The sequence below is a fragment of the Tauraco erythrolophus genome, chromosome Z (genome assembly GCF_009769465.1).
Source record: "Tauraco erythrolophus isolate bTauEry1 chromosome Z, bTauEry1.pri, whole genome shotgun sequence".
NCBI lineage: Eukaryota > Metazoa > Chordata > Aves > Musophagiformes > Musophagidae > Tauraco > Tauraco erythrolophus.
In genome coordinates, this window is record NC_141496.1 from 92692484 (window position 1) to 92716805 (window position 24322).

A 24322-nucleotide genomic window follows, 5' to 3' on the forward strand; every position below is an offset into this window, starting at 1 on the left:
TATGCATTATTTGTATTCTCAAAGATCTGAGTTACTGTTTTTGAAAACTAGAAGGGAAGTACAGAAATCATTGCAAATTTTATTACATTTACTAGGAAGTAATAAGAAAACTGTAGACCAACCTGGAAGCAGTGGAAAGAGGTTGACTGTTGGCAATGGACCAAAGACACTCCTGTGTTTAATGGCAGTGGAGTTATCATTAGCGGCAAAGAGAGGACAAAGAAAGAAAATCTAAAGAGTGGTTTGTGCTCAGAATGTTTCAAAACAACCTTTGTAAGCAGCAAGGCAAAGAAAGACAAGTATTTATCACCAAAGGTTTAGAAAATCAATTTCTTGGATTTGCATGAAGCTTCAACAGAGTCAGTACCGTTGAAACATGTATTTCAAGATTTTGATGATTTTTCAAGACTTCATTATAACTTTTTCCAGCACTTTGAAAATTATAGCTTTGTTTAGGAGCGTTCTCTATTCCCCTGTGACACCAAAACAGGAAAAAAAAATCACTCTTGTCAGAGAGGAAATAGACAAGTAAATGTTGGCCCTTCATGAAGTTGAAACCCTGTGTTATTTTTTTAAGTGTAATTTTTTTAAGTCTGTGGGTAACTGAGATAATGATTCATGCTTCCATCAGTGGCTACTGGTAAAAATTTCTGGAACACTATGTTTCATATTTAGATTCAGTTTTGTTTAAATTAGACTCTTCACTTAGGTAAAGTAACTTCATACAGTAGCATTTATGTGAATCAGCTCTAGATACATACCATAAAACAAGATTATGGAAGACATTTCAGGGGGACTTCGAAAGTTGCAGACGACTGATGATGCTGTCATCCAGTCTTAACAGGACTCTTGGTTTGATGCTCTTGACAAGGTAGACACAAGTTCTAAAGTAAGAGTTGGGGAAGCTGTACGTCTTTTTCTATCTTTGGCAACACATGTTCCACATGCAGAAATCAGTAGTTGAACACAACACAGGATTAAACTAGTCAGTTGTAATCATTCCATTTTTCCACTTCTGATTTTTTGCAAGTTTCATGATATTGTCCTCATTTCTGGTTATTTTTTAAAGAGGGAAGTCCCAGGATTCCTGTGGTAATAGAGCAAAAATAATGGCTGTAAAAATAAAAAAAAATTAAATTGGTAAGCTTCCTGGAAATAGCAACCAAAAGATTCAGGTAAAAGACTGTATACAGAATTTTAAAAAAGTTATTAGAATATGAGAAATAGCTGGATTAGAGTTTTCCTTTTTTTCCACAGTATTTAAAATAAGATGTCTACATACCTTACCCAAAAGTATGTGCCTCTTCTGTTTGATTGAGAGTCTTGTACCGTCCTTGTCCCTGTTGTGTTTTGATGCCCTCTAATACTTTGTCAAACAAAATAATTAACGTCAGTTTTATAATTTACCCTCCCATCTTTTCCTCAAAAAAAAAAAAAAGAGGTGCATATACAGTACAACATTGCATTTTGCTAGGATTTTTAGATCCTGGGACCAGAAAGAGAAGATGTGAGAGACTTGATTTCAGTGATTATTTCCTTTTTATTCTTTTACAGGTGTATGTGTTGCAAATTAGAGAAGATTGTGCAAAAGAGAAAAACGGTACAAAAAGCTCTAAGTTGAAGACTGTAACATAGAAAACATGAAAGCTAAATTACAGAAGACTTGACGATTCCAAATTTGGCTTCAGATAATAAAACCTTAACTCTATTCTGCTAAAAAAATATATTCAGAGAGGTAGATAGATTAACAGTTTTTAACACCAGTTGGTGTCTTTTCTGATCATCTCCTTTAAGTCTTTTATATCACAGCCACAGAATTGCATTCCATACTTCAGTGGCTATAGCTGAAGTAGAACATCTCTTGCAGGAAAATTTAAGGAACTAATCTGAAATACTGCAGTTTTGAAGTGCCTGGGGTGGAGGAGAATCCACGATGCCTGTTTAAATTCTCTACAGCAGAATACATTTACAGTTTGTCTGCTCAAACCTGTTTAAACAATTTAAAACTTAAGGATAGGCTGAAGGAGGAAAAGAGCAAATAAAATAGCTATAAAAGTTTAGTGATAATCTTTAGTGGGTAGATACCCAAGTTTAATTACATTGTTTTTATGATCTTATCTTTATTTACAACACTGCAGGCTTTCCATTTTCAGTAGCATGTGTGCCATCTTAGTTTGAGAAATAAGTTTTCTTATGAACTGAATCAGTGTTAGTTGTATGCTTTGTTTAATACATCTTCCATTAACTCTTTCAGTTGCATCCAAAAATATCACAGAATGTTAGGCATTGGAAGAGACCTCAAAGGATCACCTAGTCCAATCCCCCTGCCGGAGCAGGACCATGCAGATCAGATCACACCAAAACGCGTCCAGGGGGCTTTGGAACATCTCCAGAGAAGGAGACTCCACAACCTCTCTGGGCAGCCTCTTCCAGTGCTCTGGTACCCTTACTGGGAAGAAGTTCTTCCTCATGTTTAAGCGGAACCTCCTATGTTCCAGCTTAGATACATTTCCCCTTCTCCTGTCATTGAATGCCAGTGAGAAGAACCTGACTCCATCCTCATGCCAGTCACCCTTTCCATATTTATAAACATTAATGAGGTCCCCCCTCAGTCTCCTCTTCTCCAAGCTAAAGAGACCCAGCTCCCTCAGCCTTTCCTCAGAAGGGAGATGCTCCACTCCCTTCATCATCTTTGTGGCCCTGTGCTGGACTCTCTCCAGCAGTTCCTTGTCCTTCTTGAACTGAGGGGCCCAGAACTGGGCACAATATTCCAGATGCGGCCTCACCAGGGCAGAGTAGAGGGGGAGGAGAACCTCTCTCGACCTACTCACCATACCCCTTCTAATACACCCCAGGATGCCATTGGCCTTCTTGGCCACAAGGGCACGTTGCTGGCTCATGGTCATCCTGCTGTCCACCAGGACCCCCAGGTCCCTTTCCCCTGTGCTGCTCCCCAGCAGTTCAGTCCCCAACTTGTACTGGTACATGGAGTTGTTCTTACCCAGGTGCAAGACTCTACACTTGCCCTTGTTGTATTTCATTAAATTTCTCCCCGCCCAACTCTCCAGCCTGTCCAGGTCTCTCTGAATGGCAGCACAGCCCTCAGGTGTGTCAGCCACTCCTCCCAGTTTAGTGTCATCAGCAAACTTGCTGGCCATGCACTCTATTCCCTCATCCAAGTCATTGATGAATATGTTGAACAATACTGGTCCCAGTACCAACCCTTGAGGGACTCCACTGGATACAGGCCTCCAACTGGACTCTGTCCCACTGACCACCACTCTCTGTCTTCTATCCTTCAGCCAGTTCACAATCCACCTCACTACCCGATCATCCAGACCACACTTCCTCAGTTTATCTGTGAGGATGCCGTGGGAGACTGTGTCAAATGCTTTACTGAAGTCAAGATAGACCACATCCACTGCTGATGTCCTCATAAAATGCTCTCAGGTTTGTCAAGCACGACTTCCCCTTAGTGAAGCCATGTTGACTGCCCCTAATGACCCTCTTATCCTTGATGTGCCTAGAGACAGCACCAAGGATAAGTTGTTTCATTATCTTACCAGGAACGGAGGTGAGGCTGACCGGTCTATAGTTACCTAGATCTTCCTTCTTGCCCTGTTTGAAGACCAGAGTGACATTTGCTTTCCTCCAGTCCTCAGGCACCTCTCCCGTTCCCCACGATTTAGCAAAGCTGATGGCGAGTGGTCTGGCAATGACATCTGCCAGCTCCCTCGGCACCTCAGCACCCCTCAACACCAACCATTATAAAGCCATGATGTTACTTCAAAGGAAATTTAAAGAAGGCAGCCAGTAGCTATCAATTATAATATATTATCAATTGCTTACTAATGACAGTAGGACATATAGCAGGTCGAGGGAAGTGATTCTGCCCCTCTACTCTGCTCTCGTGAGACCCCACCTGGAATACTGTGTTCAGCTTTGGGGTCCCCAACATAAGCAGGACATGGAGCTGCTGGAACGGGTCCAGAGGAGGCCACAAAGATGATCCGAGGGCTGGAGCACCTCTGCTATGGAGACAGGCCAAAAGAGTTGGGGCTGTTCAGCCTGGAGAAGAGAAGGCTCCGGGGTGATCTTATAGCAGCCTTCCAGTACCTAAAGGGCCTACAGGAAAGCTGGAGAGGGACTTTTTCCAAGGGTGTGTAGTGATAGGACAAGGGGCAAAGGCTTTAAACTGAAAGAGGGGAGATTTAGATTGGATATAAGGGAGAAATTTTTCACTCAGAGGGTGGTGAGGCACTGGCACAGGTTGCCCAGAGAAGCTGTGGCTGCCCCATCCCTGGAAGTGTTCAAGGCCAGGTTGGATGGGGCTTTGGGCAACCTGATGTAGTGGAGGGTTTCCCTGCCCATGGCAGGGGGGTTGGAACTGGATGATCTTTGAGGTCCCTTCCAACCCAAACCCTTCTATGATTCTATGATATCTAGAGGAAAATCTATTTTTATGTGTTATGTTTTCCTAGGTGTAACAAGCTAACACAAAAAATAAGCGGCTTAGCGCATAAAGCACCCAGTGCAAACCTGTGTCTGTGGCGCTTGTGGTGACACATAATCCTAAATGCAGTTTTGTGTCAGAGTACAGTAGTCTGAAAAAAAGACAACTCCACACCTGTCATCCTCAGAGAATACTTACTCGATCACGTCTGCCTGACTGATTTGCGTGTTTTTGTAGCTACTAGTAAAGCAGCACCGACATGACAGTGGAAGCACAAGCTGGATTACAGCACAGCTCACTCACTAACAGGATCATTATCCAGTTTAAAAATGCAAGGACAAAGTTTTCCCTTAATTATTCCTCTGTAACTCCAGTGAGCATAACAGTTTGCAATGGGATTTCATTCGGAGCCAGTAGAATGGCTGTCACAGGAACTTTGTGTCGTACTAATTGTAGAATCTTTATAACTGGATACTCCAGGGAAATAGTCTTGCAAGATTATTAGGCTCTTGGCTGAGTCAGCAAGACTTGTCAGGGAAAAAAAATCTTAAGGCAAGCTTTGTGAAGCACTCCATCCCACAAAAAGATTATTATCTTACCTCCACTGTCTATCTAACTGCTATTAACAGTCGATATAACAAGTTTTAGAATAAAATTCCATGATTTCTGTTTTTTATGAGCTTTTCATTAAAAGATGCAGAACTTTGGCAATATCAGTTTGCTGTCTTTGAAAAACATGTTGTAAAGTCTTGTAAGTTATCAGGTGCAAAAGTTTCAACGTTGACAGCCTTTGAAACCAGCTCTTGTATTGTCCACAGAACCCATTATTTACTACTATCCATTCTCGAAAGTTCTTACTGCCATAATTTCTACAGCTCAGCCTACAGCAATGCAGGAATTCTCCTTTCTGTTTTTCTCCAGTTCCCAAACTGAGAAATAAAAATGATGGCACAGATTCTGTGTCCATTCTGTTGTTTGTGCCTCAGAAAACATCCTTAGTGCTCACAGCCTCCTGTGCTACGTTGTGACATTGCTTTTTTCTGTGCACTGGTCTGTGTTCCCTCGCCATATGGATAGTTCTTTTATTATCCTTATTTGCTGTACAGGTGAGATAGTTTTACATTATGACTTCTGCAGGTATATGTAGTTCTTCTGTAGTTAGTCTGATGATACACTATCCCATGGAAGACCCCAAAATACTCAAACAGATGATGAAATAAAATAACCTTCATTCTTCCCTCCCAGTACTGTTTGCATTTTGAATAACAATTAACAGAACGAGTAAGGCATTATATGAACGCTCTAGGGACAAGTTGTTACTGCTGTTAATATACCTTCTGAAAGAGACATCGACACATGGTTAAAGTGTGCTTGCTTTTGAGCTCAAAGATCAATAAGTCACATTTATGTCAGAAAGATCTTTTGATTTTTCTTCCTTAGTTTTTGAAACTTCATATTTTCCTACAAAATCATACTTCTCTGAGGTTAATTATCCTCATGGTATTTTTACTTTCCTATACAAGGGAATCTAGCCAGTCTTTGATAATCTGACTCAATAAACATAAAAATATAAATGAATCACAAACGTATAATAAAGAGAGAGCGGTGAATTATTAACTAGTGTGGTTATAGACAATCAAGTTTTACAGTCACAGTGCTCATTTTGCCCTGGTTACTGAATTGTATGTGTACCGGTGTGACTGTAAATCTTTTAAACAGTTGAAAAATATTTTATGAGTAGTTTGATATAATATTGCTGCCAGAAGTTAACCTGACTTCAGTATAACACCTGCCTCAGCACTTTCCCTACCTCCATTAGCAAAAACTGCCCTCAGTTCCTGGCAATGAGGAGTGGGAACAGCCCAGACTTCAGAAAAGCTGTAGTTAAAAAAAAAAAAAAAGTGAACCTGTTAGTAAAGGTGAGCCCACCAGAAATGAGTTTTACTTGTCTGTGTGCCTTTGAGCAACACGGTGTAACAGCCCTGAACATCTCCCATCCCATGGCGTTTAGTTTTAAAGCCAAAATGTTACAGATCTGAAGAAGGTGAAGCTATTATTTCAGTGAATATGGAAACAAATTGTAACATACTTTCATAAGCCAAATAGGTCTAATTCATCACCAACATCAGGGAATCAGAAATGCTCAATTATCTTTTTCCTATAAAAACACAGGGAAACTGAATTTTTGCATAGAAGCAGGAGTAAATGTGTTGGTCTGCTACAGACATTTTCAGAAGTGCAACTGGCAGTTAGGTATCTAGAAATATATTGATACGGAAAAATTTCCTGCGTAGAAATAAGAGACAATAAATAATTGTCTCTACAATAAGTTTCTCTAAGACTGTTTTTTAGTGTTTTGGTTTTGTGGTTCTTTTTCAGGTGTTGCTGCTTTGGATTCCAGCGTTTCTGGGAAGATTGGTTTGCGAGCAGTCTTATATTATTTCTCCACTACAGTCATTGCTGTAATACTAGGTACTCTGTAATACTGTAACTTTTAAAATCTGCAGCATTGCCTGGTTGCAATTATACAGCACTGTGACATGACTAATTTCCCAAGACAGGATGGGGAGAAAAGGCAGGAATCATACCAAACGTCTCACATACTTGTAGGCAGATACAGGGAGAAGTTAGTCCCGCTGTTCACAGTTGGGCTGTGTTCATAACCAGTGTGAAGCCACAGCCAATTTGTCCATACATTTCAGCTCAGGGAAGATCAGGAGCTGTGTGCTTAGGTAAACAGTGACCAGCAGTGGGAAATCTGAATGAATATCAAAGGCCAGCCTTAACTACAAAGTGAATTTCCTCAGTAGCAAAATGATAGATTGTCACTGATTCTCAGATAAGAGAATGTATAAGGTGTCTCAGAAAATAGCGCTTTGCTTGTCGTCTCATTCCCTTCCTAAAAGGTTTTGGTCTGCTCTGTCACTGCCAGGCTCCACTACTACCTCTCTGAAGTCCACATCTCCTCTTGCAAGAAGTTCGTTCCCTACAGACAACCTTGACATCTTCCATATTTGCTTAAACAAAAATCTTCAACCTGCCTTCTTAATTAAGAAATAAAATTAAACCCTGCTGTGTCAGCTGACATGTAGTTTGTGGCTTATCTTTGTATTTTGTTGAGCCTAAGTGAATACTGTGCCTAGATATCACCCACTGAAAGGAAATACGTGTTTGAAGGACAAAATGTATATCATGTATGGCCTACTTGTAAAGCAAAGCAGTATTTAACAATAGGAGAAGGATCACATATAGACATATAAGGCCAGATTAATTTCTAGAGGTTGCATCATTTGGAATAATGTTTCACTCTAGTTAAATAATTTGGGCTACCTCATTTGTCTGGGAATTTTCTGTGAATACACAGTGAGGGAAATTAACAAAAACTAACATTAATACATACCTAACTTTGAAATTGTCGCTACCCTGAGAGAGAGGTTAAACCAGAAAATCTCTAGAGGCCCCTGCTGTTCTATGATATTATGATATTATGATATTACTTGTTTCATTGTGCGGGGTTACACAAATTCAGTCCTGCTTTTATTCACAGCTGTCATTAGAAAGCCTTGTCCCAGCTAGTTGAAGGGTCATCCAAATGCCTCTTTCTCCTTACACTCAGATTTAATAGTTTCATCTGCTTTAAGTTTGTTTGAATTTGGGGAGGAAAAAAAATAGAATAAAAAAATTACATTTGGAAGGGCCTACTAGTTTTCCTAATACTAAAAATGCCTAAAATGAAGCTACTAAAGTAAATGGAAAATTTGTCATTGATTTCAGTATTCACAAGGTCAAGGCTAGTATTTCTTGCCCATATTTTTTATTTCAGTGTGTTTCTGAAGCCCTTCTCTTATGTAACTTTATTGTTAACTAACTTTTCAAAACATCCTGTTGTACTTTGGTGCCACAGGACAGCGCACTTGTGTTCATATCTGAAGGCTAGTAACAAGAAGAGCTGCATAAGGGAAAACTTAAATAGCAGTTCAAAATATCACCACGCAAAAGTTGCAGAACACTTTGGCTGAAGCCCAGCTGAAGGAATTTACCCTCTTGGTGAGCAGTAGTGATTTAGTACAATATTTCTATGAAAAACGCTGGAGTACTGGAGTCCATTGGCAAAGCCACAAGTAGCTCCTGTGTTGGGAAAACCTACACATTTAATTACTCTACCTGTAGGCTTCTCTTTTCTGAACAGCCCTGCATGAACACCCAGGGAAAGCATTTGATGAGCTTAGCTCACGAAGAATTTAGCGACACAGGATACACTGAGGCAGGATGCACCAATGCCTCTGCTTGCACTGTGAGCTCTTCTGGTTCTCCTGCAGGGATTGTCTTAGTTGTGACCATTAAACCCGGTGTGCCTCAAACAGCAAATGAGATCGACAGAGTGGGCAGTGCCGTGGAAGTCACTACTGTTGATGCCATGCTGGATCTGATCAGGTGAGGTTTTATTTTTCGGTTTCCATACCCTTGCTGCGAAAGTTGAAAGGAATGCAGATAAAGTTGTGATGTGTGATACAACAAAAATGCTTTTTAACTTGTTTGGATCAATAAGGAGAGAAAAACTTGTATTCCATCAGGGGAGACATTTTAGAGTATATTCAAAGCAGTTTGTTAAAAAAAATTTCTCTTTACACCATAGACTTTGGTTAATAAACCAGCAACAACAAAAATTCCCTCCTTTGCAGAAATTGATATGCAAGATTTACCTAGTATGAAGAAAATATCCAGAAAGGACTGAATGGTTGGCGGAGTACTGATTAGCAGCTTCTGTGTCATTCAGTGTAGACAACCACTGAAATTGCAGTGTTACGTTTGTCCTCCTCGAGGCAGGATGCAGGGTAACAGACACAGTAGGCAAAGGTTTCTTAGGGTTGCACAATCAACAAATTTGCTCCATCACCAGTATCTAAGGCAAGCTTATAATGAGTCTTTCCCCATTAGCGTCCTGGAAGGTGATAGATACAATGGTTAGAAGACAGAAAACCCAAGAAAAATCTGTAGAAGACATGAGCAGGTTTTCAGGGCTAACATGGTTAAGGAATTAGAGAAAAAATCACAGAACAGGGCTGCTTTTCCAATAGTGGCTAAGTAGTTACCTCAAAAATGTTTCTGTGGATTATTTTTTTTCTCCAGCTGCAGTTAGTCTCTGTTCTGTGTCACTATTCATGCCCACTGTTTTATTTTTGTAGAATATTTACTAATCTATCATGTAAGAATCAACTGCCACAGATCTAAAATTGGCTTTCTCAGCATTTTTCATTTCAGGAAATGTGACTGGCATTTGCAGATACAACTCCAGATTCACAGTTCTTTGACGCTTGTGAAATACACTCATGCATATGTACATATATGTATATATCTCCCTTGAAAAATTCACCATCCTATTTGATAGCAGAAGTCTGCTGTCATCTGAGGCATCTCTGCCCCAACACACATCAAGGTAGACCTCTTTGAGAATATCTCAATTTGTCTAAGGTGTGTATGTGGGATAGTTAACAGTCCTCAACCCCCCAGCCCCATGTTCAACAATCCATAGCCTCTGTCCCCTCCTGCCTGTGCATGATGAGTGTGGCAGCTCCTTGGATGGCTCATCTCATTCCTCATGGTCACTTTGCCCAGGAATCAATGAGGGAACTGTGCAATCGGCTGCATTATAGAACTTAATGCAGTCTGTTACCAGTAACTTTCACATGAACGTTTCCACACATCTTCACAGAGCTAATGTAGTTTCATGCACAAAAATGTCTTCCTGTAGTAAGAAGCAGTGTGAATTGTAATTCAGAGTAGTTTGAGGTTTTGCTACAGGTTATAGCTCAACTTATTGTAAACACATGTAAGACTGTAATGAGATCTGAAATTTTTTTTAAAGGAATTATAGTTACTTTCCCTGTTTACTTATATTAATCAGATTTAAGATCCAAATCCAGACAGTCTTGTAAAGGTTAAGGAAATTCCCAAGCTTGTACAAACTACTCTTGCCTTTGAGGAAATTTTGCTTTAAAAACTTGAAAATTAAAGGCAGGAGTTTGTGAAAGATCTGGAAGGGAAATAAAGACTTTAGTTTCAATATGTAACCTGCCTTTTTCTGCACTGGACTGGGTATTCAGTAAATACCTAATTAATACTTTTTTCTGAAATGATTTGAATCTGAAATTCGTGGTCGGAAAGGAGGCCCGCAACTGGGTCTTACTGCTTCTGATCTAATTTCCTAATTTTTCGGTGTGCAGAAATGATCCTTGACCTGGAACAACACATGGGAATGTTCCATCAGCTAAGATTAATTTCTGAATTTAAAACTACAATAGAGCACACCAAATATCTGATTCTTCCAGCATAGTGTTTATAAGAGTTATTATTTTTTTTCTGCCTATATTTAACAAATCCAATAAAAATGATGAATCCTCATATTCCTCATACAAATGATGGAGATGATACAGTAGGGAAAAAAAACACTAGAGTTAGTAACTTACCTACAGAAATGTCAAACAGTGAAAATACAACTGAAAATTCAACAGTAGGAAAACAGTCAACTGATCACTGGGAGTCCTGAACCTTTAATTTCTTTCAACTTTATATCTGATGGTGCTAAATACACTGCTTTCTAGATAAAAGAATACAACCTGATCTGTTTTTCAAGCAGCAGATTTTATCGTTTTGTTTGTATAAACAACTTATTCTTAGTATGCTATAATGTTGAAATATCTCTACTTTTTTAACAGGAATATGTTCCCAGAAAACCTTGTCCAGGCCTGTTTTCAACAGGTAAATTTGAACATTCCTCTTCACTACTGTAGTTTTCATTGCTGGCTACAAATTATTCTTTTATATCCCCCAAAACTATGTCAGGTAACAATTATTTATGAGAAATCCAGAAGTATCTTAATCTCCCATAAAAAGACTTTTTTTAAGGCATCTTGGTTTCATTTCCATTATGATAAACACTCCGTTATCAGCTGCTAAGTCCTTGGTCATCCCTTGCAAAAAGGCAATGTTTATGAGCTTGGTGCCGAAGGCGAGCCGTGTATAAGACAAGATTTTTCCTTTTGGGACAGGCAGAGTTAGAAGAACCAGGTCATGAGCATCTATTTCTTTCTTCTTAAAAAGCCTCAGTGCCTGATGAAATCTGTATAACTTAGCCCTTACCCTGCTGTGCCTCACATCTAATGCCCATTGCCAGACCTGATGATCTATCTTAAGGAAAAGGCAACCAATTGGTAGAGTCTATTTGAGACATCTTTCAGAAAAAGTGAGGTTTGCAAGACAAAAGAGGAAACTGCTGTCTGTATATTAGGTTTGCTTCAGATTCGGTTATCTTTGTCTGTAAATACATAACTGGTTTTTGTGATGCTCTCTGCTTCCCTTTTTTGTTTTGCCCTGCAGCTGCCTACCAGTTTATCTGAGGTTCTTACGTGAAGTAGTTAACCTTTCCTAGGAAATTACGTTAACTGTCCTGCTGTTCACAGCACTGAATGTATTTCCAGTTTATAAAATTCTTTCATGTAGTTTTGCTCATATGTTAGTTACTGTCACCTGACACTAAGGGGACAGACGTGTTCTTTTAGGGGTCCTTGGCAGAATGCTGACAGCACGAGATTGTAGTTACAATTAAAGATTTCTTTTCTTAACAGGATATTACGATTAGTATAGTGCAGAATTGATAGGATTTCTATAAGCAGGATCGGTATAGTACAGTTTTATAATACCACCACTTAGCTTATGGCTTCTAATCACCTGGACCCTCTGCAGATTGGGTCAAATCTTAATACTTGGTTTGCTGTATCAACATAACAATCATAATCTAGACTCAAAAATCGTATAAAAGGATAGGAGTCACTCAGTCCTCAGAGGAAGCATATGACGGTGGAAGTGTCCCTCACCACCAGAAGGTCCTGATCTCACTGCCCAGCAGCAGCTCTGGTCCAAGTTCCCCCTTAGCACTTGTAACTGCTTGATTTTACGATCGGTACTCTGGGCGCTGTTACTCTTGCCTATTCTGTGGCGGGGTCATCAACAGCATCTGGCTGGCTGAGTGCCTGGGACCTTCGAGGCCAGTAAGGAGGGGAGAAGTCAGCCTGGTGCCCAGGAATCTTGAGGCTGATAAGGAGGGGAAGAAGAAATCTGTTTGGTTCATCTGTTTGGTTCACAGGACCTTGAGGGCCTGATAACAAGGGGAAAGGAGACTAATAAGTGACTAGCTTGGCCACAGAGAATGACTGTTTGCTTTATATAATGACGTTAGTCATGCTAACCACAATGTCGGGGATCTGATTGTGTCAGGTGCATCTGCTTTACATACCTCTCCTGGGGTGGCTGTCAGCAATTCTCTCCACACTGTTCATCCCAGCAAAAAGTCCCCTTGCTGTTGTCAGGATCTGTATCTCATCCCCCACAAGACTGCACCAGGTTCACAGGGCACGCGAGAGCCTGGGGAGCGGAACTCATAGCGTGTTATCCGTGAATCACTTGTTCACTCTGCAGAACCGTGATGGCTCACATGAGTTGGGAAATAACATGTTTGTCTGTGTTTGCTACCTTCAAGTCAGATTAGGTAGTTTTTCCCTTTTTTTTACTGGGCAAAGGCTATGCCTTTGTCCATTCTTCTGTTTCGTTGTGATTGTAAATAAGCTCTTCTATTTTTTTAAAAACTTTTCCAGTATAAAACCAAACGTGAAAAAGTTGAAGATACAACTGATGTGGATAATAATAGCTCCGCATTTACAGAAGGACCTGTTACAACTGCTACAACTACAGAGGCTTCAGAGGTATGACCTTAATTGTTGTATTCCTTCATAATATGTGGAGAGAAAGAACGTAGAATAAATTTCGTTCGTATGTTTAGTGGTGGAGAAAAGAAAAGAAATAGAACCTGGGTAGATTTTAGCAAGGGCACAAAACTGTATAAGCAAATGCTAGAGGTGATTATGAGGATCTTCAACCAGTTTTAAAAACACCAGACAACTCCACTGGTAATTAAGCAGTCCAATGATAATAGACGATGTGAGAAAGTAATCCATTCATATACTCCATTAAATGTGTATGGTAATGAATTGCAAATTTGCTGAGAAAGAAAACAGTCACTGTGGAAAGGCTAGATGTATATTGGCATGAGATGTTTGAGCAGCAAAGATAACTGTAAACACTGCAGAAAGAAAGGACTGGAATATCGTAATTTTTTTTTAATGGAAACCAAAACAATGGAAGGCATGTGTTAATTAATAGTTTGTTAATCTGCAAAAAAAAATGTGAAGAGACAAAAGTGAAGAAGAGATTTAACATGCCTCTCATTAGAGGTGTGGAAAGCTGATGGGTGTTGATGGCTTATGAAGACTAGAATTACATTGAAGGAGAGGGAGAAAAGAATTCAATACAATATGAACACAGAACTATAAACAGTACAAAATCAAAATGCATTTTTTTACACTCCTTCCAAATTTCATGTCATAGTGATGAGAGCATGAGAACATGAGCTATATGAAAATACATTAATTAAATTCTGAAGCAGGATGCAATGAAGAATCACACCCTTTCCTTCATGTGTTCATACTACACAAACGCAGAGCAATGTGTGAACTATCCTAGCAGTAGCAGGATTTTTGTTATATGCATCCCATTCTGCTGTAAATTATGTAATTTCATTTATTTCAACTGAACAATAGATCTTCAACTTGAAGCAAAATTGGACTCCATTGTCTCAGTTCTTACACAATGGACTATTTATCTTAAATCCAGACACAAACTCTTGAGTTGCTCAGAAATAACCACAAAGATTCTACATCAGCTGTGTTTTGTTCTCCACAATAGGGAGTAAGTCTTGAGTATGTTGAAGGCATGACTGTAGATACCTAGACCTTGCCATACTTCGTGCCAGAAGTCTATAGAACAAAAATTAAGGGGTACTTTATCCCCTGCTAGGATTTGATGAGATTCTTGCATAGCTTTACAATCCAAAACTTGCAAAGACAATTTAGTTCTACATTCATTCCTGAACTTGCCCACTTGACACTGCCAGAAAGCGAGTAGAGTGACTGAGGAAGAGCTCTTTATCTTTTCAAAGAAAGATCTGGATGTGTTTTCATTTTAGAACTCTTTAAAGTAAATGCAATGTTTTCAGATAGTCACTTTTTTCTCTTTAATCTATAGAACAAAACTCAAGAATACACAATCGTGGGCTCGTATTCCGATGGCATCAATGTGCTGGGGTTGATCGTCTTTTGTTTTGTTTTTGGAATGGTTATTGGGAAAATGGGAGAGAAAGGACAAGTGCTGTTGGATTTTTTCAATGCACTGAATGAAGCTACAATGAGAATAGTTCAGATAATTATGTGGTAAGTCCAAGGACATACTGGCATTTTCTAACAACTTCTTTAAGTGTGTTTTGTCATTGAAGAGGTAGGAGCAGACTCATACTTGCTTTTGTATAATACTTGCAGCAAACAACTTCAAAAGAAAGGCTGGTGAAAGCTTCCTTTCTGCAGAATTTTATCCTTTTGAGGAAACTGGAGACAAGGCTTCCACTTTCTTTATACTAGAGAAACAGTATAACCTGAGGTTTTCAGGCATTCTTTCTAGAGGTTGATATCAAACCCATACAACTGCGCTAGTGATTTGAGGACTGTAGAAGCATTACCACCCACATGCCGTTCTCAGTCTTGGACACTACTCCCTGATAGCTGTTGTGTTCACAGGATAGCTGTCCTTGGAGCTAAGTTCCTTCAGAAATATAAATTAATATACAAGTCACATCACAGAGCAAAATCCAAATTGCTATTCAAAATACAACTCAACATCATTTACCTTCTGCTAATAGTTTTGTGAGACAGCATTCCCAAAATATTCTCTCATAATATTCTCAGATAGAAAAAACAATTTAAAAATGTAGCAACTCATCTGATAGTGTTTGGTTGGGCTTCACAGCTATTCACAGAGCTTTTGTCCATGCAGATCACAATTACAGGACCAGGACTATAAGCATACACAATCCTTTCCAGAGTTTGATGCTACATGTGGAGTGCACTGTGCCATTTAATGCAATACTCTGCTCATATCCACGTTCCACGCAAACAGTAGCTTATCAGATCTGGCCCTTCCATGGATTTTTCTGCCATCCTAGCACACCAAGACGCCTGTAGAAGAGTAAACCTGTCCAGGCTTTAGTTGCGCACTTCTTGCTGCCTTTGAAGAAAGGTGAAGTAGTTTCTGCAACTTGTCCTGTTCTAGGCATCTGGTTCAATCCCCAGCTGAGTTACTGCCCTGTGAAATACGCTGCTTCCCTCTGAAACAAATTGCCACTAACGAGACCTGAGAGTTAGCACACACGACAAATACAGGATCCTACCCGTAAGCTGGCTATCCATTGTCTTGCATGTGCCTGAAGCTGTGTCTGCAGGCTGCCCATGTTTCTACAGATGTGGGAGCTGTTGCCTTGAATAAGATCAAGTTTGATGCTGGCAGCATGAGGAATTAGTTCTGGTTTCACCAAGTTCAGGACTCAGAAGGGTGTAGGAGTCCCTACTTTGCACAGGCACAAGGTACTATTTTATTTGTGAGGCAGCACGCACAGATTTTATAAATTGATAATCTGTATTTTTAAATGAGTATTTTATTTACATTTTATATATCCATAAATTTATAAATTAATTTATACTACTCAAAACTCTGGAGTGGCAACTTGCCTCTGTGACAGCCTGCTATCTGGTACCAAAAGGAATGCAGTGGAGCTGGTGCAAGCATGGGTCCTGATTTTTACCTTCAATTGTCTGTAGTCAGTAGCTCATGCTGCTATTCTTGTGTAAGTTTACGGTGGGGTGAGGACCCATCCATCAAACAACACACTGATGATTGTACTATCCCAACATAGGAAAATCACTCTTATTCTGTGCGAGTGACTCAGTCCCCAGTGCTGCAGGTCTGCTGCTGTAAGCATAGGAGACCTTTCCCATCTGTGTGGGGTTGCAGAACACACAGATATTGGTCTCACCCTTGCAGACTTCCAGCTCCAACTAAGCTTATGGCTGTGCATAAACATTTGCTGCAGTAAGGTAAAGCCCACACTCCTTCCCAACTTCTGTGTATTCTGCGACACCACGTCATATGGTACTTGTTAGACTATACATAGGGTTATATTTACTCTGATTTTCTAATCTTTTTTTTCGTCACCTCTGTTCTAGTCTTGTTGCAAGTATATAAAATCAGTTATATTACAGAATTAAAAAAAAATCTTCCATCTGCTGTAAAAAGTTATACTCTTCAATAAATTATTCCATGATGAGCACGCAATGTTTCTGAGAATGCATTTTTAATTGCTTTATTTTTGCTTTCTAGGTATATGCCAATTGGTATTGTGTTTTTAATTGCTGGGAAGATAATAGAAGTTGAGGACTGGGAAATCTTTCGTAAACTGGGTCTTTATATGGCTACAGTACTAAGTGGGTATGTAATTTCTTAAAGACGAAATTAAATCTGTGCAGTTTTTAGAGCTCAGTTGATTACAACTCAGTCAGAACACTCTTCCAGATCAGAGACAAAACTTCTTGTCTGTGAAAATTATGTGAGAATGTTTTGAATGCGTAGTTTGCTGAATGCATGTTTTGTTTTAAAAAGTCACTGCCTTGCGTTCTAAAAAAAAAGCAAATGCTGTTCTTGTATTCATTTTTTAATCTTCTCAGTTTAGTGCTGAAACAGATAATATCATTGTATTTTTGAAAGCAGTAATGCTTCTCTTAGATACTAAAAGAAGTTGGAAAAGGGTGAGGTTGTGAATTACAGCTTATTGGAAGCTGCCAACCTATTGAAAATACACGAATATCTGGATCAAGTTGGGAACGTCCATGGGACCTGTGGGCCCGAGATGTACCAGCACAGGCCCAGCTCCGCTGCCTAGTGCAAATGCATAGTAAGTGCAGTGTGCAATAAATGGTGATGAAGAGGAAACTGATTCCTTCCCACCTCCATGCAGAGCAGGCAGCTGACATCAAGAGAAGCCCCAGGGACTGTGCTGTTTGTTAGCTACGTCTTCAGGGCAGAGGTAGCTGATGAAGCTGCAAAAGCAGAAGTTGCTGTCCGAATAACTTATGCAAGCGTCAAAACTCTTTCTCTCTTCTTTTTCTAGACCCTTGACTGTGTAAAATAGTCTGGGGTGGAGGAGGTTACACCTGCACAAGGTGGAGCCTTGCAGATATGGAGCCTTAGAAGGGGCAACTGAAACTCCTCTGAGTGATACAGGTTTTAATACTAGATCATTATATATCTCTGAAGACTATCCTACAAAGAACCTTTTTGATAGATAAATGGACATTACAGTCCCAATAAGTTAAATGCATTTAAATTTCTCTTTCCAGTTCAGTGAAGCATAACTTCTAGGGTATCTTGGTTCATTGCCTTAGCATCCACTCCTATAATTCCTTCATTATACTAAGGATTTATTCATGTTTTGTCTAGAAGCTGGATCTAAAGTTGTTCAAGAGCTTCTTTCGTCTCACTTTATGTATATGCATGCTGTTCTTCAAACTTCTCATGCTTTCTGACAACCAAGCAGAGACACGGGTAATATATCAGTCTCAAATGCAAACTTCTCTATAAGTGGTCAAGAAGGATCTCTTTTTTTTTGCTTTAATCTTTGCTAGATAATTGTATTTATTTTAAAGTTGTTGTTTTGTTTTAAGCATAAGCCAGTATGTTTGGACTAGCTGTTCAAAAATAATTTGAGATATAATGACTTTCTAAGTAAAAATTACATCTCCATAAATAGCACTGAATCATGACTTTTTCAAAATGTTACAGAGATGAGTACACGTTATGTTCATCTAATGCATAATGCAGGTTTTTTTTAGTTTCCATTTAGACTTGGAAAAGAAATCAAATTTTTAAAGGATGCAAAAGCTGATGTTTACCAAGAGACTGTAAATAAAGAGACTAATATTTTCTATATAAATTATAAATGAGACCATAACCACAAGTTAGGTAAAAGTCTTTTATAGGATGATGCTGTATTGCTTCTGCAGGTTTTCTACGTTATTACCTCCAAGTAACTCAGAGCAGGAATATATGGGAGGGATTATTACTGCCCTTTGACTTCAGTTTTAGATCAGATAGCAAGTTTTACGGTTTTAGGTCTGATAGCAAGTTTTATGACTGTTTAACTATTAATGGTTGCTATTTGTACTGGGACAGGGCATATCTTCCTTAAGGTGTGTGAAGACACAGTGCCTTCTCCAGAGCGCTTTGATTGCAAAGTAAACGGCAACCACATACGGTCTCCCATTTGGTTGCTGACTGTGGGCTTGGTAGGTTCCCGGGTGTCATCAGAAAGATTGTACGTAGTAAGGGTGCCCACCTTTACATCCTCGGAGAGGAAAAGTGTCTGTTCCACCGAACTCCTTTGCACATGCCGCTATTTTCCCTGATGGCTGCTAGGGTAGATTTGTACAGCATTTCTGTCTTTTACAGGATGACCTACAGCAGGTGATGCTCAAGGTGTTGTGGAGGAGGGCTAGCAACAGCACATTCTCTGCAAAACTGACCATCAGGGAAGGCATGCTGTAATCCGATCACAGGAGCAAAGATGTCTATGTACACATAAGGCTATAGGCTGCAGGGAAGAGGTGCTTGTTCTGCATCTGCAAGAATACCCTTTTTTCCCACCTCTTGGCAAACAGGAGGAGTTGTACTCCTTTGTTTTGGTTTCTTAAACACTGCTGTTCCCATCATCTTTTTTGTTCTCGTCTTTATTTGCTTGACCTTGTCTGTTTGCAGTGTGTTCTGTTCATCAGTGTCTTCTGTAACTGTCTCTATCATCCTCCCTGCAAGCTTCATCCTCAGAACTACGGGTTGTCTTATAATATTTCTTATATTCTCTATCAAGAAAAATGTGCAAGAGCGTGAGGACTGGAGTGTCTTATCCTCCTCTTCCTTTCCTTTAACTTCTCTCTCCAGCTCATCTTCTAGTTTACCTTCTTCCTAGCTTTATTATTCATGACCTTCCGCGTTCTCAGCCCTACCAGCTCTCACCCACCATTGTCTGCAACATGTCTCAGTCTTTGCGTCTCATTCGGGTCATCATGAGGGAACAGACTTCCCCCAGTGCCTCTGCTCCAGTTGGCCACGAAGTATCTTAGGCCTCTCACTTTCAATGGTGGCAGTGTCACAATAAGCACATGTTAGCAGTCACGGAGGAGGAAAATCAAAGTAAAAGGCATAATACAAGTGCCAGAGAACTCACAGACTGAGATGGAGAAAAAAAAAAGAAAACTGGAGCAAGCAGACTCTCTTGCCTGTGCCTTTGTCTCTTCTGAAAGCGGCAAGGCAGCTGCATCTCTGGCTGCTATAAGGAATGCCAGTTTGGGATTCCGAGGGACAAGATTCTCTCTGTCTTAAAATTGGGTGCTATTAGAATTTCTGTTTTCAGTTGTTGATTGTGATTTTTGGTACTAGAATTCCTGGTGTTTGCTGTGAGTTGCATTTTACGCATGAAAATAAGTATTGCTTCAAATTTGTTCAATGAAAATCAGTAGTAACAAAGCAGATATACACAAATAGTTTATTTTGAATAATGCCATGTTCATGCTGTGACTGAAAAAGTGCAGATCTAAATTTTTCAAAATAGCTATTGGAAATCAGACTTGGACATACTTGGAATGTTTACTGTCATTAGCATTTTGTTAAGATACTCAGCGATACCCATACCACTTTCTGTTTTTTTCTATATGTTCTGCAGAATTCAGTTTGTTCTCAGGTACCATTATATAACTTGTTTGGTTTCTTTCTAGAGTTTTTTACAAAATTTTATCAATACATGTTGTGTGCTGATATTTACATTCCACTAAATAATTTGTTCGCATACAGAACGAAAACTTTAATTGCTATTGCTTTTAAAAAGATAAGTTTACCAAGGAAGCAAATAGGTGGGTTTTTTTTGTGCTGTTGTGGATTTCTGTACTGTAACTACTGCTCTCATAATTGCCTATTTTTGGCAGAACAAATGGTATCATGATTTATGGCAATCTTTATCAGTTGCTGTGAAATCATAAAGCACTATTACAACACAGTAATGTTCGCAAGAACATCTCGTGAGGACAGAATAGAAATCCCAAGGTCATACATGACAACAGTTCTAAGCTTTCTGTTTCTAAGCTTTGTGTTTCTAAGCTATGATAATTTCTTTTCACAAGATGCCGATGCTGCTGTAATTGGTTGTGACCTTGGAACATAGGAAATATTTCACAGACCCTCACGTGTATTTAATCTCAAATGTGCTCACAGCAGGCTGTTTACCTCTAATCTTAATGCCCACAAAGCTCATATGCTTTCAGGATTAGTGCACAGTGTTCAAAATTAATGCACAAGTTAAAGGATTAATTTGTCCTTGAGACCTACCCAAATATCCAGGCAAATACACCTGAACAGTTAAAGTCAAGAGCATAATTTGATCTTTTGCATGTCAACACACTTAATTTTAAAATTTAATAGCTTCAAAAGACAGTATTTCAGCATCTTACAACATGAAACATGGTGAGACTACATACAGCTCATTTGCACAGTCTGAAGTACCTCACTACGTTTTAATTGCAGAGCTAAGCTTACACAGTTTTCCACAAAGTAAGTGTGGAATTTTTTGTGGGATCAGGTTTGAAGTTTCTGCAGAAAGATGTAGACTTCACATGTCCTTGACTGAGAACCATATGTAACTTTAATTCTGAAATGTGTTCTGTAATAAAGACAGGTAAACTTAGAAAAATCATTTGTTTTATGATTTGTCTCTGGTATGTGTTGTAAGGATTTCTGTATTCTGCTCTCATAATTGCCTATTTTTGGCAGAACAAATGGTACCATGATTTATCGCTATCCTCAGGCAGGAGAGTGGAGTGTTTTACTGTATTTCAAATCACTCTCTGCATATCAGTTTAAATATTATTTATTACTTTAGTTTTTCATCTTCATCAGTTTAAAATGATTTCCAATATATTAGTTAATTCTTGTTCTACTTTGGAAAGAGAGGCAATTAATAATCTCTTTCTCCCTTCCAAAAGAAACTGTAGAAGAGCATTAGTGTGCATTTTTTTAGACAGTATACTCCTTAAATTTTGAACATAGATTTCACTAAAGTCACCTTTAATAACTTGTGTACAAGTTACACCTGAATATGCACAAGTCTGTGGGACCTGATGAGATGCATCCATGGATCCTGAGGGAACTGGCAGATGAAGTTGCTGAGCCATTATCCATCATATTTCAGAAGTCGTGACAGTCCCTTGAAGTTCCCATTGACTGGAAAAAGGGAAACATAATCCCCATTTTTAAAAAGGATGCGCTGGGTTTACGGGAGGGCTGCAGAAATGGCCCCTGTAAGTAGCTGTGAAAAGCTTCCCCAGCTCCAAAACTGGTTGGACTAGCCTCTGGCCAGGTGAGGCCCTCCCCATCCCCTCAGGCCGGGGCCGAGTCATCAGCGCCTCTGCCAATGCCATATTTGAGACGGGGACAAAGGAGCCCGAACGGAGGCTGGACCTGCACTGAAGAGAGCAGGGAGGCGGCGGGCTGGTCCCCGGCTTCCTGAGTGGGTGCCTGCCCATGCTGGACCACCACTACCTGACTGAAGACAGCTGCAGCAGAGAGGGGACTGAGACCTGAGAGAAACGGGCGCGCAGACATGAAGGATAGCAAAGATGGAACGGGAGAAGTTGTGCTGGAGCTGAGATTCCCCTGCAACCTGTGGTGAGATGGCAGTGGCCCTTCTGCCGCACATGGAGATTAGTGGTGGAGCAGAGATCCACCTGCAGCTCTTGGAGAACCCCATTCTGGAACAGAGATGCCTGTGCCTGAAAGAGGTCATAGTGAATGGTCTCCATGAGCTGCTGGAGGCTGACGACGAGGTGGAGAGGCATCTGAAACCTGTGGAGAACCCCATGCCGGAGTGGGCAGCAGCTCCTAAGAAGCCATGATTCTGTGGAGAAGAAGGCTGTGCCAGAGCAATCTGATGGATAAGGATTGCATCCTGCTGGAAGGACTCACGTTGGAGAAGTCCGTGGACTGACCCATGAGGAGGAGATCCATTGGAGCAGGGGAAAAGAGTGTGAGGAGTTCTCCTCCTTTAAGAAAGGAATGGCAGTAAGAACGTGTGATGAACTGACATGCAACCCCCCACTCCCCATCCCATGCGCCGTTGGGGGAGGAAGTAGGGAGGCGTGGGGGGAAGGTGCTGGTTTTTTTTCTTTGCAATCTGACTTTGTTTCTATTTATCCTCTCTGAATGAGCCATTAATGAGTTAAATTGGTTTGTTCCCAAGCTGAGTCGTTTTTCCCAGGGCCCTGGTGGGTGGGTGATCCCTCCCTGTTCTTATCTGGACCCTCAGGCCTTTGTTACATTCTTCTCCTCTCCACCTCACTTCAGGGAAGGAGTGAGTGAGCGATCTCATGGTGGCTTAGCCGCTGGCTGGGCTGAACCACGACAAAGGCGAAAAATGGAAGAGCCAAGAAACAACAGGCCAATCAGTCTCACCTCTGTGCCCAGTGAGATCATAGAGCAGATCCTCCTGGAAATTATGCTAAGGCACATAGAAAACAAGGAGGTGATTGGTGACAGCCAACATGGCTTCACTAAGGGCAAATCCTGCCTGACTAATTTGGTGGCCTTCTATGATGAGGTTACAGTGTTGGTGGATAAGGGAACAGCAACCGATATCATCTACCTGGAATTGTCCAAAGCATTTCACTGACCTGCACGACGTCCTTGTCTCTAATTCGGAGAGACATGGATTTGACAGGTGGACCAGTCGGTGGATAAGGAATTGGCTGGATGGTCGCACTCTAAGAGTTGTGGTCAATGGCTCGATGTCCAAGTGGAATTCAGTGACGAGTGGCATTCCTCGAGGGTCGGTATTCGAGCCAGTGCTGTTTATCATCTTTGTTGGCAACATGGACATTGGGATTGAGTGCACCCTCAGCAAGTTTGCTGATGACACCAAGCTGTGTGGTGTTGTGGACACCCGGGAGGGAAGGGTTGCCATCCAGAGGGACCTTGACAGGCTGGAGAGAAGTGGGCCTGTGAGAACCTACTAAAGTTGAACAAAGCCAAGTGCAAGGTCCTGCACGTGGGTCGGGGCAGTCCCAAGTACAAGGACAGGCTGGGTGGAGAATGGATTGAGAGCAGCCCTGAGGAAAAGGACTTGGGAGTGTTGGGTGATGAAAAGCTCAGCATAAGCTGGCAATGTGTGCTTGCAGCCCAGAAAGCCAACTGTATCCTCGGCTGCATCCAAAGAAGCGTGGGCAGCCGGTCAACGGAGGGGATTCTGCCGCTCTGCTCTCATGAGATCCCACCTGGAATACCGTGTTCAGCTCTGGGGCTCCCAACAGAAGAAGGACATGGACCTGTTGGATTGAGTCCAGAGGAAGGTCATGAAGATGATCTGAGGGCTGGAACACCTCTTCTATGAAGACAGGCTGAGAGAGTTGGAGTTGTTCAAGCTGGAGAAGAGAAGACACCAGCAAGATCTCATAGCACTCTTCCAGTACCTGAAGGTGGCCTATAGGAAAGCTGGAGAGGGACTTTTTACAAAGGTGTATAGTGATAGGACAAGGGGCAATGGATTTAAACTGAAAGCAGGTGGATTTTGATTAGATCTAAGGAAGAAATTTTTTACTCAGAGGGTGGTGAGGCAGTGGAACAGGTTGCCCAGAGAAGTTGTGTCTGCCCCATCCCTGGAAGTGTTCCAGGCCAGGTTGGATGAGGCTTTGAGCAACTTGATCTAGTGGAAGGTGCCCCTGCCCATGGTAGTGGGGTTGGAACTAGATGATCTTTAAAGTCCCTTCCAACTCAAACCACTCTATAATTCTATAAATCTAGTAAGTGTACTTGAGGACAGAGCTAGGTACCTGTTATCAC

General features: G+C 40.7%; 1 protein-coding gene across 1 annotated transcript in view; it reads left to right on the forward strand.

The window, feature by feature from the left end:
• The window catches only part of SLC1A1 (solute carrier family 1 member 1), a 62144-nt gene that overhangs the window by 32066 nt on the left and 5756 nt on the right, over positions 1 to 24322 (forward strand). The window contains 6 exon segments of the mRNA XM_086629836.1: positions 6833 to 6925; positions 8773 to 8887; positions 11170 to 11212; positions 13105 to 13212; positions 14591 to 14775; positions 16772 to 16879. Of these exon segments, the coding sequence (XP_086485962.1) occupies positions 6833 to 6925; positions 8773 to 8887; positions 11170 to 11212; positions 13105 to 13212; positions 14591 to 14775; positions 16772 to 16879 (652 nt within the window).